This window comes from Gobius niger, assembly GCF_951799975.1.
Source record: "Gobius niger genome assembly, chromosome: 2".
In the NCBI taxonomy this organism is placed as follows: domain Eukaryota; kingdom Metazoa; phylum Chordata; class Actinopteri; order Gobiiformes; family Gobiidae; genus Gobius; species Gobius niger.
Window position 1 is genome coordinate 2,222,551 of NC_136853.1, and position 13,768 is coordinate 2,236,318.

The 13,768-nt window shown below is 45.5% G+C and overlaps 1 protein-coding gene across 1 annotated transcript in view; it reads right to left on the reverse strand.

Annotated features, from left to right (window-relative positions):
* Positions 1–11,402, reverse strand: part of LOC306983125 (uncharacterized protein) — a 269,919-nt gene extending 258,517 nt beyond the window's left edge. The window contains exon 1 of the mRNA XM_079582859.1: positions 11,129–11,402. Within this exon, the coding sequence (XP_079438985.1) occupies positions 11,129–11,360 (232 nt within the window). The 5' untranslated portion in view covers positions 11,361–11,402. The remainder of the gene's footprint in view (positions 1–11,128) is intronic.
* Between the last annotated feature and the right edge of the window lie 2,366 nt (positions 11,403–13,768).

Consider the following 13,768-nt stretch of genomic DNA (forward strand, 5'->3'; position numbering starts at 1 on the left):
CCGCCCCACAGCAGACTCCGCTCCACAGCAGACTCCGCTCCACAGCAGACTCCGCTCCACAGCAGACTCCACAGCAGACTCCACAGCAGACTCCGCTCCACAGCAGACTCCGCTCAGCTGAAACTCCGCTCTTCTGTGACACCACCTGTAAGTAACCACTGCCTATATGACGGTGTCTTTTAAACCCTTTTTCTTGCTTGAATACAAACTTCCTGTGTCTCACGATTCCATTGTATTTGTCTCTTTCCCTCAGCTGTGCAAACATGTCCCGATACATCACTGGCTTCAGTCTGTCCACAAACCAGGCTGAAGAACAACAGCTGAAGGCAAAAGGCTTCATTAAACAAGAGGCAAAGCAAGACGAGCTGGGAAGTGTTGTAAACGTCTGGCACAAATACAACGAGCAGGAGGACGAGCCCCCCATGACAAAGGTTCAGATCAGTTATAATGATGAGATGGTTAAGGGTCTGAAAAAAGCAGGTTACACAGAAGGTCACACATTGGTAACTTCTGAAGGAGATGTTGTGCTCTGGACCAAATGTGGCACCACTCCTTATGACGTACCCATAGTAGGTGTTGACTTCTCACTAAACCCTAAAGACGAGGTTAAGCTGATCAACATGAACTTACAGAGAGTTTACTGCAATCGCCTTCACATATTCGATAAGTATGTTAAACTGTGGGTACGGAGAGAGAAGATGACCTACATCCAAGATGTCAAAGCCACCAGTTCCATTGATGAAAATCAAGATGCAGATCTTTTCAACCAGGGCTTCATCCGGATTGATAAACCCACTAACACCACATCCGGAGGCCTCAGAGGGACCAACTTCCTCTGGTATCGTCTGACCACTGATCCCAGCAAATCCATCACTGACCTGAAGATCTCCACCAACCAAGAGGAGCGTGATGAGTACAAGAGGGAGGGCTACACGCTCGTTGATGTGAACCTGAACACGGGAAAAGACGGGACTGAAGTCTATCTTTGGTACGAGCGCCGCGAGGGCGAACCTGTGACAAACATGACCCTGTTCTTCGACAAGGAATCCATCCCGATATATACAAGTGGTGGAATCCAGGTCATCCATAAAAACATCAACGAAGGCAACGAGGGAGATCGTTTCCTCTGTTATTGCCAGCTATAAAAAGGCTCAACAAAAGCCTGGGTTTAATCAGTGAATCATGTGAGATCAGACACAGTGTTGGGGAAATATGGAATATACTTAAAACAGCATAAATCATGTCACACTCAATGTTATTGTGATTTGAAATAAAGATGAATTTAAAACTGTCATTTCCTTCTCAGTCTGGTTTATACAGTGCAGTTCATATAACAGTGTTTCCCAACCAGAGGTCCAGGACCTGGGGGCACATGAGCACTTGGCAGGGGGTCAGTGTTCATGTGAAACTGAGTAGAATTTCATTATTTAATGATGTTTTTCAGTGAACAGTTTGACTTTGAGAGTCACTGCAAAAAGTATTTAACTAGATCAGTATAAACATCTCAATTTGAGCAAAATAATCCACATTTTAGTTGTTTTGACGAGTTAAGAAGTTGTTGGGCTTTTGTCCTGGATTATTTCACTTGTTCTGAGATGTTTCTGACTCGTTTCGATACATTTCGTCCTTATTTCAGGTCATTTTCTTTGCCAATGGGGAAAGAAAATTGGTCTTATCTCATTGGCAGTTTTACTTTCTTATTTCAAGCGAGATTTACCCTAGAACTGGTCTGAAATGTCCTCAAACAAGCAAAGCAAACTTGGTCCGATCAGGAAAAGTGTCTAAATGAGTGAAAACCGCTCAAAACAAGAAACATTTCCTCAATTCAAGTCATTTAAGCCAATGCTTGATATTGACTTTTTGTAGTGTTTTAGCTCCATTCTGAACAGAACACACCACTGATACTGAAGAACCTGTGTTTAGTTTCACACTTTCTTCAAATATTTGCAGGATCCATGAGTTTGCGGGTCCTCAGAGGAAGCCTCAAGGGGAACAAGTTCTGACCATAAAATCAAACCTCTGCAAAACGAGACAACTCTATGGTCGTCTGTGCCTTAAACAGCTGCAACAGCTGTATTGTGACAGTAATGTTTCAGCGGAACCTGATTCTGAACAAGGAGTGAAGGTCGTGAGGATAAATATTAGTGTCCAAATATCTACTGTGGAATGAACATGTCGCCGCGTTAACTGTGTGTTTAAAAGCACGTGCACGATCTGCTGCAGTATTGCTTTGTTGTTACGCGCGTCAGTTCCTTGGAGAGTCTGGAAAAGCAAAGGGGGGGCCGGTGCCCCCTCCCTGCTTTGTCAGATGGAAGAATCTGGGACAATGTAGGCGTTAAAACAGGAATCAGTCTGTCTTTTAGATCTACAAACCGATATGGGATTAATTAAGGTTGTGAATCTGTTGTCATTACTCCAAAATCTGATTATGGTTCAAACAATGTGCATTGAGTAAAGAAGCCATTGTGTGAATTCCTGCTGTCATAAAGGGGGCCAGGCTTTTCGGGGGCGCTGCCAGCACCAATGGCCTTGTCCTTCTAAAGGAAGCCCCAACGATGAGCTTCTTTTAAAAGGACGCTCCGACACTGATGAGGCTCGTGTTTCTAAAGGAACCAGAACCAACGCTGATGTGTGAGGAACTGTTCTGTGGTGATCTCCTGTTTATTAGGCCCGAGCGCCATCAGGGCTGAGGAAGGCCCGAGCGCCATCAGGGCTGGGGAAGGCCCGAGCGCCATCAGGGCTGAGGAAGGCCCGAGCGCCATCAGGGCTGGGGAAGGGCCGAGCACCATCAGGGCTGGGGAAGGGCCTCTTGTAATCGTATAGACTCCCCCACAGAAAAACGAGCACGAAGCGCTGGCCTTCTCTCAAACACTAACTAATGCACTCTTCTTCTTGTCGTGCACGTCTCGTGCACATACAGATATAATGCAAAAATCAACATTGTAATTGTACAGAGCCCATAAAAGTCAATGGGCGACAGGACCTCGACCATGAGGTAGGAATGCGCGAGCACTTTCCACAAATATATAGTTTATGGCGCCGGCGTGAGCAGAAACACTGTTTTCCTGTGAGAATATTATTCATTCTTTCTTTCTTTCTTTCTTTCTTTCTTTCTTTCTTTCTTTCTTTCTTTCTTTCTTTCTTTCTTTCTTTCTTTCTTTCTTTCTTTCTTTCTTTCTTTCTTTCTTTAAACAAAAAAACATTTTTTTTTATTAGATACATGATTTTCAAATATTTTTCTTTTTGTCATTGTAATAATAATTTTCCATATATTATGTTTTTACTACATATTTGAGTTTCAGAATATGACATGACTCTTACCTGCAGCAGAGTCTGAAGTTCTGTCTAAAGCAGAAGCTCCTTGACTTCCTTCTTCACTTCTCAGTCTGTGACTGAAGAGCAATGAGGCCTCAGCCTTTTTACTGCAAACAAAGAGCTCACTGTATTTAGCCTCATGTTACTGTCACTCATGTCTGACCTAAAGTCTCACTCTGAAGAAAGTCACATATAGTGGGGCCTGTGTGGTGAGTGTGGGCTTAAGGACGAGGGTGGACATTCAGACACATATAGTGAGGGCCTGTGTGGTGAGTGTGGGCTTAAGGACGAGGGTGGACATTCAGACACATATAGTGAGGGCCTGTGTGGTGAGTGTGGGGGACGAGGGTGGACATTCAGACACATATAGTGAGGGCCTGTGTGGTGAGTGTGGGGGACGAGGGTGGACATTCAGACACATATAGTGAGGGCCTGTGTGGTGAGTGTGGGCTTAGAGACGAGGGTGGACATTCACTCTCTCAGACTTTAGTCCAGTCCTCAGAGCAGGAGGAACAGGTCAGTGTTTGGTGAGTGTGGGATTGTAACCAGTGAAGAGGAGCTGCTGCAGATGTTCACAGATGTTCTACTCGGGCCCTTCATGGCGTCTCGTGTGGTGGAGACACAGCCAGCCTCGTGCTGATTGGCTCAAAGGAGAGTCATGTGATCTTGAGCTTGTTGGACAAAGAGAACGGTCCTGGCTCTGATTGGTTGGCTCTGATCTGAGCGACTGGGATGAAGAGGAGCAGAGACGACACGTCACTCTGGGATGAAGAGGTTTTGTTCACTTTTATTGTTTTTTTTGTCTAATACATGAATCAACTCATAAAAGTCAAATATTATAAAAGAAGCAGAATCAGCAGGAAATACGTCATCAGTGAAAGATACAAGAATAAAAGTATAAACTGAGGATTAACATCAGGAAATAAATGACACCGTTTCAAAAAACTTTGCTTATTTACAAAATCTCTCATTTCTGCTGTTTTTGATCAGTTCAGACGGGGCTGGTCGTCAATAAAACGGCTTCAAATACTGATGTCGCCACAAAAAAACTATAATTATTATTTCAATAACTGATCGTTTTAAGTCCTGGTTTAACAGAGTTTAAATAATTCAACTTTGATTCATTTTCATGTTTCATCAAAGTCTTGTTACTGACGTTTATTCTGTGGAAATATTTTTTTAAAGAAGAGTTTTTTTTAATTTAAAATGATGTTACTCAATAAGAAATCAAAATGACTCGTGAACTCATAAAGTACTTACAAAGTACTTACAAAGTACTTATAAAGTACTTATAAAGTACTTATAAAGCACTCATGTACTTGATGAACTCAGTACAGACTCTTGTCATGCCCATATATGGATGTTTAGAGGCGTGTCTTTGTACGTCGTCAATAGATACAGACGCCATGGCGTCATAGAAGGGGGCGTGGCCTCACCGAGGGGGAAACATAGTTTTTTACTCATGTTTTCATCATGAGAAATAAACTCATTTATTTCGTACAAACTAAGTCAGAAGACAAAAACTAGCTAACTCTATCGTTAGCATTAGCACGATGCTAACATGTAGCATCATGTTCTCCATTCTTCATGTATTTATGAGCTGTTGAACCTCTTTGCTCTTTGTCTCCATGTCTTTGTATCTTTATTTAGTAGAAACTATTTTCATAACTGAGCGTTTGTTAAAGTCGTTTTTGAATAATTAGAGAAAGTTTAGGTTTTTCGTCGTATCAAAGGAAGAGACTTGTTGTTCCGTCTGTGCGACTCTTGTGGGACGTTTTGTGGATGAGAATTAGACTGGAGTCTAAACAAGTGTGACGACCAGCCCCGCTCTCTCTCCCCTAATGCACGTTTCAATCTGTCACAAAAGAAACAAACGTTTCACAGCAGAAAATACTTCAACATCAGTAACACACAAAAGTCAAACTCTTAAAGCCGTAAAACTCCATTCACATAATGACCACTGCATCTGAGTCTAGACCAGGGGTTCCCAAAGTGTGGCCCGCGGGACAAATGTGGCCAGAACAATTCCATTGTCCAGAGAGTGACCTCCTTTTGAGCCTCATCTGCTTAAGACCAACTCTCTCCCATTCATTGTCAATGGTAAATGTGTGTGCAGTACACTGTTTGGCCACCAGCGTCATATTGGGGGCGCTGTTTCACTCCTTTGTGGCGTCTTGGTGTTTATCACAGAGCGTTAGCGTAGCATTGACATCAGACATGACTTATAAAATAATGTTGATAATGATCTAATGTGGCTTTTTCTTTGAGGTCAGTGAATGAGGTCAAGTCACTGTCGCTGCTGTAGATACAGGCTGTTGATTCTGTTCCACTAAAACCAGCCTTTTGCCAGAGTTAAAGGGACTGGATGGAAGTTGGCTTGACGTGGCCGTGTTTGGCCCGCGGGCCACACTGTGGCCTCGGAGACTAACAGTTTGGGCCCCCCTGATCTGACCTGATGCAGTCGCTGAAAACAAACGATCAGAAAAGTCAATAACGTTATTTACAATATTTATCCGTCTGGTTTCTTCACTTCTGCTTTATTTGTTTCTGTATCAGCCGTAAAAGTTACTGACGCTTTTTCAACTGCCGGAAAAATATTGTTGAGTAATATTTTTCACATAATTATGTAAATCCCCTTCAGTTCTTTACAAAACTATACATAATATTCAAATATTTTAAAGACAATTTCAAAAACACAAAGTGGCTAATTTCTCATATAAAAGTGAGTTTGGGCAGAATTAGGATTTAAAACTTTAAAACACTGTTGGGTCAAAGGTCAGGAACAACTTCGATTTAGTCGTTTTTTAGTTTTTATGTAAAGTTGAGTTTTCACATTTTCCCCCATTGACTCCCATTATAAACTCACTTTTGGGGTGTTTTTATAATCTGTGTTTAGGTGTTTTATAAAGAGCTGCTTAATTACAGCCATATTTGTAACAAAAACACCCGACAACTACCCCCACCATGGACAACCACCCCCACCATGGACGACCACCCCCACCATGGACGACCACCCCCACCATGGACGACCACCCCCACCATGGACAACTACCCCCACCATGGACAACCACCCCCACCATGGACAACCACCCCCACCATGGACAACCACCCCCACCATGGACAACTACCCCCACCATGGACAACCACCCCCACCATGGACAACCACCCCCACCATGGACAACCACCCCCACCATGGACAACCACCCCCACCATGGACAACCACCCCCACCATGGACAACTACCCCCACCATGGACAACTACCCCCACCATGGACAACTACCCGCACCATGGACAACCACCCCCACCATGGACAACTACCCCAACCATGGACAACTACCCCCACCATGGACAACTACCCGCACCATGGACAACCACCCCCACCATGGACAACCACCCCCACCATGGACAACTACCCCCACCATGGACAACTACCCCCACCATGGACAACCACCCCCACCATGGACAACTACCCCCACCATGGACAACTACCCCCACCATGGACAACCACCCCCACCATGGACAACCACCCCCAACTCACTCCAACACCCCTCCCCCCCCTGTATAAGCCCCTCCCCCATGAGCCTCATAACTGCACAGAAACAGCCTCACTGTGATGTCAGGTTTCTCCCATAGAAATGCATTGGAAATGTAATTTCAGGGTAAATGCTCGAAATTCAGTTTGAAAAATAAAAATCACAAATGTTTCCTCTGATCAGAAGAAACACAAACAACCAAAACAATCTGACTTTAAAGTGTGACGGCCGAGCCATGAAAAAGTGAGTTTATAATGGGAGTCAATGGGAGAAAATGTGAAAACTCAACTTTACAGAAAAAATAAAAAAGTGTTAAAAACCAAGTTCCCGACCTTTGACCCTTTTCACTCTGTGACGACCGGCCCCTCACTCTGTGACGACCGGCCCCACACTCTGTGACGACCGGCCCCTCACTCTGTGACGACCGGCCTCACACTCTGTGACGACCGGCCCCACACTCTGTGACGACCGGCCCCACACTCTGTGACGACCGGCCCCACACTCTGTGACGACCGGCCCCACACTCTGTGACGACCGGCCCCACACTCTGTGACGACCGGCCTCACACTCTGTGACGACCGGCCTCACACTCTGTGACGACCGGCCCCTCACTCTGTGACGACCGGCCTCACACTCTGTGACGACCGGCCTCACACTCTGTGACGACCGGCCTCACACTCTGTGACGACCGACCCCACACTCTGTGACGACCGGCCCCACACTCTGTGACGACCGGCCTCACACTCTGTGACGACCGGCCCCTCACTCTGTGACGACCGGCCCCTCACTCTGACGACCGGCCCCACACTCTGTGACGACCGGCCCCTCACTCTGTGACGACCGGCCTCACACTCTGTGACGACCGGCTTCACTCTGTGACGACCGGCCCCTCACTCTGTGACGACCGGCCCCACACTTTGTGACGACCGGCCCCTCACTCTGTGACACAAAATGAAAACCATTAAAGTGATCAAACTGAATGGGGATGAACATAATGACGACTTTAATCTGTCTCTGAACAGATGCAACAGTCGTGGAAACAAAAGACACTAAAGCTCAATAAAACGTCTGAAGTTATTTACAATATTTATGGTCCGTCGTCTCTTCACTTCCGTTTGATTTGTTTCCATAAATCCTCGTCTCAGAACAATCGCAGTAAAACACAATAATAAAACGATAGAACCATGTCTGTGTAAGCTCTCAGTCGTGCAGGAGTTGTCCTCTAGACGAAGGCTCTTGAGTCTTCATCTAGACTCTGCAGTTTGTTTTGCTTTAGGTGCGAGTACAGCCTCCCCCACTTCAACTGCAGAGTCCAGACGACGACTCAAGAACCAGCGTCCTTTAAACAGCGGGTAGATAATAATGATAATAATGATCTAGGGCGCCACCTGCTGGAGCGGGGGCTGCATTGCGCTTTAATCTTTGAAACTCCCAGACTTCTGTTCCATAACGTTGGCACAGAAGGTGGTCGAGACTCGCGCTCTTTTGTGTTGGAAACTTTCAAACGAAGCCTCCCTGGTCCTTCTGCCGCTCCGGGGAGCCGTGGGATCAGGAGAATTCCTACATTTACTTCCGACACATGAATAAATCATCCTAATATAATGTAACAATATATATTTGTGTTTTTATTCTTTTTCCGTAATATGTTATAAGATGTGTGTCCAAGCCCACAAACAGCACAAACGTCACTATGATGCTTTTATAATCTTTTATATGAAGAGATTTCTAACGAGGCTTTGACCCAAATGATCCCAGCTGAAAACATGGGGGTTGTTGAGGATCTGCGATGGTTCTGGTTAAATACCAACGGTTACAGGAAAACCACATGGGGCAGTCTAAAGGGCGACCGGCGGCTTTTTCTAAGATACGCACATATTATTCAAGCATATTTATGGCAGATGTTTCCAAACGTCTGGTCTATAATCCTGCGTACGAAGCTTCAGAACTGTAAAAATGTGTCTGTTTTGAGCGTGACAGTAGGGGGCGCTTTAATAGGGGCACAGGTCTGATTCATTAAAACATTCCTTTATAATTGGTGCTTCTTTGAACCCAAATATTGGCCTGATTTATGGGTCGACCTCTAACAGGAGAAGTATCAGGATCACATCTGGTCAAAGACGACGTCAGTGCGTTCTTCTTCTTCAGGGCGGGCTCTGCGTCTCCTGGCTCTCTGTGCTCTCTCGTGCCCTCTGGTGGCCTGAAACGACACCGCACAAAACAATCACTAACTCGTGCTGCAGTGTGTAACCACGGCAACAAGGAAACAGCGGTTCAGGAAGCGCTCGTACCCGGCGGTAGAAGAAGTACGGGATGAAGTTCAGCGGCATCAGCAGGAGAAGGACCAGCGCTCGGACCAAGGTCTGGAGCTCAGACACTGGAACACACGGGACACACGTCACTAAAGCGGGACGAAGCCCTAAGCCTTTAACCTGAGCCCTAAGCCTTTAACCTGAGCCCTAAGCCTTTAACCTGAGCCCTAAGCCTTTAACCTGAGCCCTAAGCCTTTAACCCTGAGCCCTAAGCCTTTAACCTGAGCCCTAAGCCTTTAACCCTGAGCCCTATGCCTTTAACCTGAGCCCTAAGCCTTTAACCTGAGCCCTAAGCCTTTAACCTGAGCCCTAAGCCTTTAACCTGAGCCCTAAGCCTTTAACCCTGAACCCTAAGCCTTTAACCTGAGCCCTAAGCCTTTAACCCTGAGCCCTAAGCCTTTAACCCTGAGCCCTAAGCCTTTAACCTGAGCCCTAAGCCTTTAACCCTGAGCCCTAAGCCTTTAACCCTGAGCCCTAAGCCTTTAACCTGAGCCCTAAGCCTTTAACCCTGAGCCCTAAGCCTTTAACCTGAGCCCTAAGCCTTTAACCTGAGCCCTAAGCCTTTAACCTGAGCCCTAAGCCTTTAACCTGAGCCTTAAGCCTTTAACCCTGAACCCTAAGCCTTTAACCTGAGCCCTAAGCCTTTAACCTGAGCCCTAAGCCTTTAACCCTGAACCCTAAGCCTTTAACCTGAGCCCTAAGCCTTTAACCCTGAGCCCTAAGCCTTTAACCCTGAGCCCTAAGCCTTTAACCTGAGCCCTAAGCCTTTAACCCTGAGCCCTAAGCCTTTAACCTAAGCCCTAAGCCTTTAACCCTGAGCCCTAAGCCTTTAACCCTGAGCCCTAAGCCTTTAACCTAAGCCCTAAGCCTTTAACCCTGAGCCCTAAGCCTTTAACCTGAGCCCTAAGCCTTTAACCTGAGCCCTAAGCCTTTAACCTGAGCCCTAAGCCTTTAACCTGAGCCCTAATCTAAACCCAATTCTAACCCTGACCCTAAAACCACATCTTGACCCTCAAACAGTCCTTCAAAGAAGTGAGGACCACCCAAAATGTCCTCACTTTACAAATATGTCCTCACTCTGTTAAAAACTCAAACTCCTCACAATGTCGTAACTACAGGAACACACACACACACACACACACACACACACACACACACATTCGCTCGTATACGAACCAGAGGGGGTCAGAGACAAAGTAAATTTACTTCAGTACTAAAGTGGAGTTTTTAAGAATCTACTCGAGTAGTATTTCTGTTTAGAACTTGATACTTTCTGTAAAGGCCTGGAAGAAAAAAAGTCAATTCTTCCTTGTGTTTGCGGGGTCAGAAACGTCCATATCTTTCAATACTTTCACTCAAGTCAAATGTCCCTGAGCAGCTTTGACTTTTATTGAACTATTGCTCAGGTTAAAGTGCGTTTTTAGAGGCAGAGAATCATTAATTCGGCCCAAACGCTGACGAAGTTTAAAAAGTCTAAAGCGTCAAAGGGCCATGACACACTCGCCTGGTCAGACACACGTCTTTCTCCTCACATTTCAAATATATTCAACTATAGTTCAGAAGAAACACACACTGGAATGAACAGAACAGTTTGGCTGATGATGCGCGGCCACCAGGGGGAGCTGTTTCCCCAATGATGATTCCTGACAGGTGGAAGCGATCGATACAAAATCAAACAGCTCTCGATCGTCCTCTGACAGTGAACTGATGTGTCCGTGAGCGAGAACGGACATTTTCCTCTGGCTCTGACTCTGTGGAGGAATATTTGATCCCCAGAAGGAGAAATGACCCCAGAGCTCTCACATGGACCAATATAACTGTGGGCTTTGTTTCCACCCAGAGGGGGCTCAGCAGGAGTGACTCCCACGTCCACATTAAAGGGACGTGTGAGGAGAAGAGCTGTGTTTGATGCTGAACTCCTGTGTGGTTTTGCTCTGAATTGTGTCCCAGACGGCGCCCCGTACCCCTTACCTCCTGGGTGGATGTAGAGGGAGCTGTTGGAGGTGAAGCTGTGGTTAAACACCTGCAGGAGGTAAACACAGGTGTAGTTCCCTTTGTGGGCGGGGCTCACGTCAGTAAACAGGAAGTGGGCGGAGTGATTGACGGCCGGCAGGGTGAGGTTGAGAGTGGGAGAGAGCAGCTGGAAGGAGCCTCCCGGGTACTGCGGCTCCACGGAGCATTTGACCCGGAAATGTGCCCCCATCTGCACCCAGACCCCGCCCTCTCCCGGCGACGCCCACTCACCCTCCTGTGCCCACGGCCCCCAGAGCTCGCCCTCTACCCGCGGAGCCCACACCCCCTCAGACACAGACACCTCCGGGACCTTCAGCAGATCTGAGGAGACAAAGGGGGAGACGCTCAGAGCGTCAGGGAGACCAGGATTTATGTTTCAGTTTGAGGGAAAAAGTTCTAGATAGGGTGAATATGGGTAAAGTGGGACACTTAACTTTAATCATGATTATTTTTTAATGTGTCATACTTTATCACTATAAATACATACACAACGAATAATTAGAATGTGCAGGATAGGAAAATAATGGTTTTGTGGATTTTAATTCACTTCATATGGCGTGGCAAACCGTAATCTACTACCACGTAGTAAAACAGTGAAGGTATGTCCAATGACAGCATTTGGGGATTTATGATCTTAAGGTTATAACTTTTTAAAACTAACAGACATGCAGATTTTTGTTGATACATTATATAAGGGAATGCATCTGCAAACAAAACATCTCAAAATCACATGTTTATTCTTTATGCTTTTATTTTTATAAGAGATTTTATCACTGTCCCACTTTACCAATGTGCTATTGGTAAAGTGGGACAGCCTCATATTGGCAAAGTGGGACAGTATATTTTTGTGGAAAATCCTGGGTATTAGGTGTTTCACACATCTTCAAATTAGATCAATTTAACTCTATATTTCTTGTTTTGATGAAGTTTTCTGATGATCGCCTTTTAGCAACATTTCAACATTAAGTTGTTCTTTGAGGTTCCTAGGTATTTCTTTTAAAATCTTTAAAACATGCTTGTTCCCGTATACTTCACCAATTAAAGGCGGCCTGAGTTCACAGATTAACATGTGTTTTTTTGGGCATGTCCTGCAGATTATTCCTCACTCATTTATAAACAAAAACAAATCTGATGAAGGCACTTTACTGTATTATTCTTCCATTGTTCTGTCACTTTTGTTTTCAGTTTATACCAAAGGTCCCAGTTAGATATTCCACACTGTAACATGTCTGACTTCTTCTGCACCAACAGCACAGGCTGCACATCAGACACATGTCCATCATGGTCATACCATGGTCACAAACCATTAGAATAACCATTAGAATGGTTATTATTATTCATAACCTCTTCACATATTCATAAAAGTAGCTGCTAAAATAATATTAATGATTTTGAATACAAAAATTACCATGTTAATAGTGTCCCACTTTACCAATTACAAGTGTCCCACTTTACTAAAAGCACCTCTAAAAATTCATCATTGGACCAACCTGTGTTTGAGGCAAAATTATAGCTTCTGTGTTAAACATTTGCCTTTTTTTCCTCCACTGGTGTAAAATAGAATCTAAAGCTTTTTCAAAATATGTAACATTAAAGACTTTGGCATTTAATGAGGTGGAAACTGAATTTTCAAAAGGTGTCCCACTTTACCCATATTCACCCTATTTGTAAAGAATAATCCATAAACACTGGTCACAGAGAAGAATATCAGATACACAATAACTACTGTACAAGTAAAAGTACTGCGTGATTCACTACTTAAGCCCCGCCTCAACCCAGCACAGCTTCTCCACTTTGGCTTTACCCAAATCTAAAGCTTCAACAGCGACAAAACAGCCACAAAAATCAGATGAAAAAGAACTTTAAAAAAGTGACGACGATTCGGCAACAACGAAAAGATAAAGATCAGTTAGTTCTTAGCTTTCAAATGAGGCGTTGCTCTGGCCTATAGGCTGTGATCTCCAGTCCTGAAGCTTTAGATTTGGGTAAAGCCGAGCTGGTGAAAATGTGCTGGGTTAAAGCGGGGGCAAGAGGTGAAATAAAAGTACTCGAGTAAAGGTAACTGAGCAGAGGATTATCTGTGTCCTCCTCTAGGGGGCGTCGCCACATTCTGTGAACTGACTGAGCAGAGACTGAGAAGAAGAGACTCTGGATTCAAACCAACCTGAACAAACCACGAGGCGGCGGCTGGAATCATATGAGTCGACATTGAGGACACAGTCTCTCACAGCAGATCTGTCCTTCACACAGTCAGTCTCGATCCTCCACACTTCACTCATCTTAAACCCGTCTCTCTCTTCTGTAGAAACAGTTGACCCACAGTCCAGGTCTCGACACACGGCGGCCGCCGCCTCCAGGTCCCAGAGGTCCCGGGGGTCAAAGGTCGTCACTGGTCTCCACTCTCCTCCGAGCTCCGCCTCCACCGCCCCCTCACAGCGACTGGCCCCTCCCACCAGCCTCAGCGGCTCTGGACACAAACACAGGTGAGCCCCGCCCCTCTACAGGCCCCGCCCCTGGCCCCGCCCCTTACCTGCACAGGGGAGGTTGAGAGTGGGGCAGGTTTCTGGGCCGGTCCTGGTCCGGGGACAGTCCATCAGC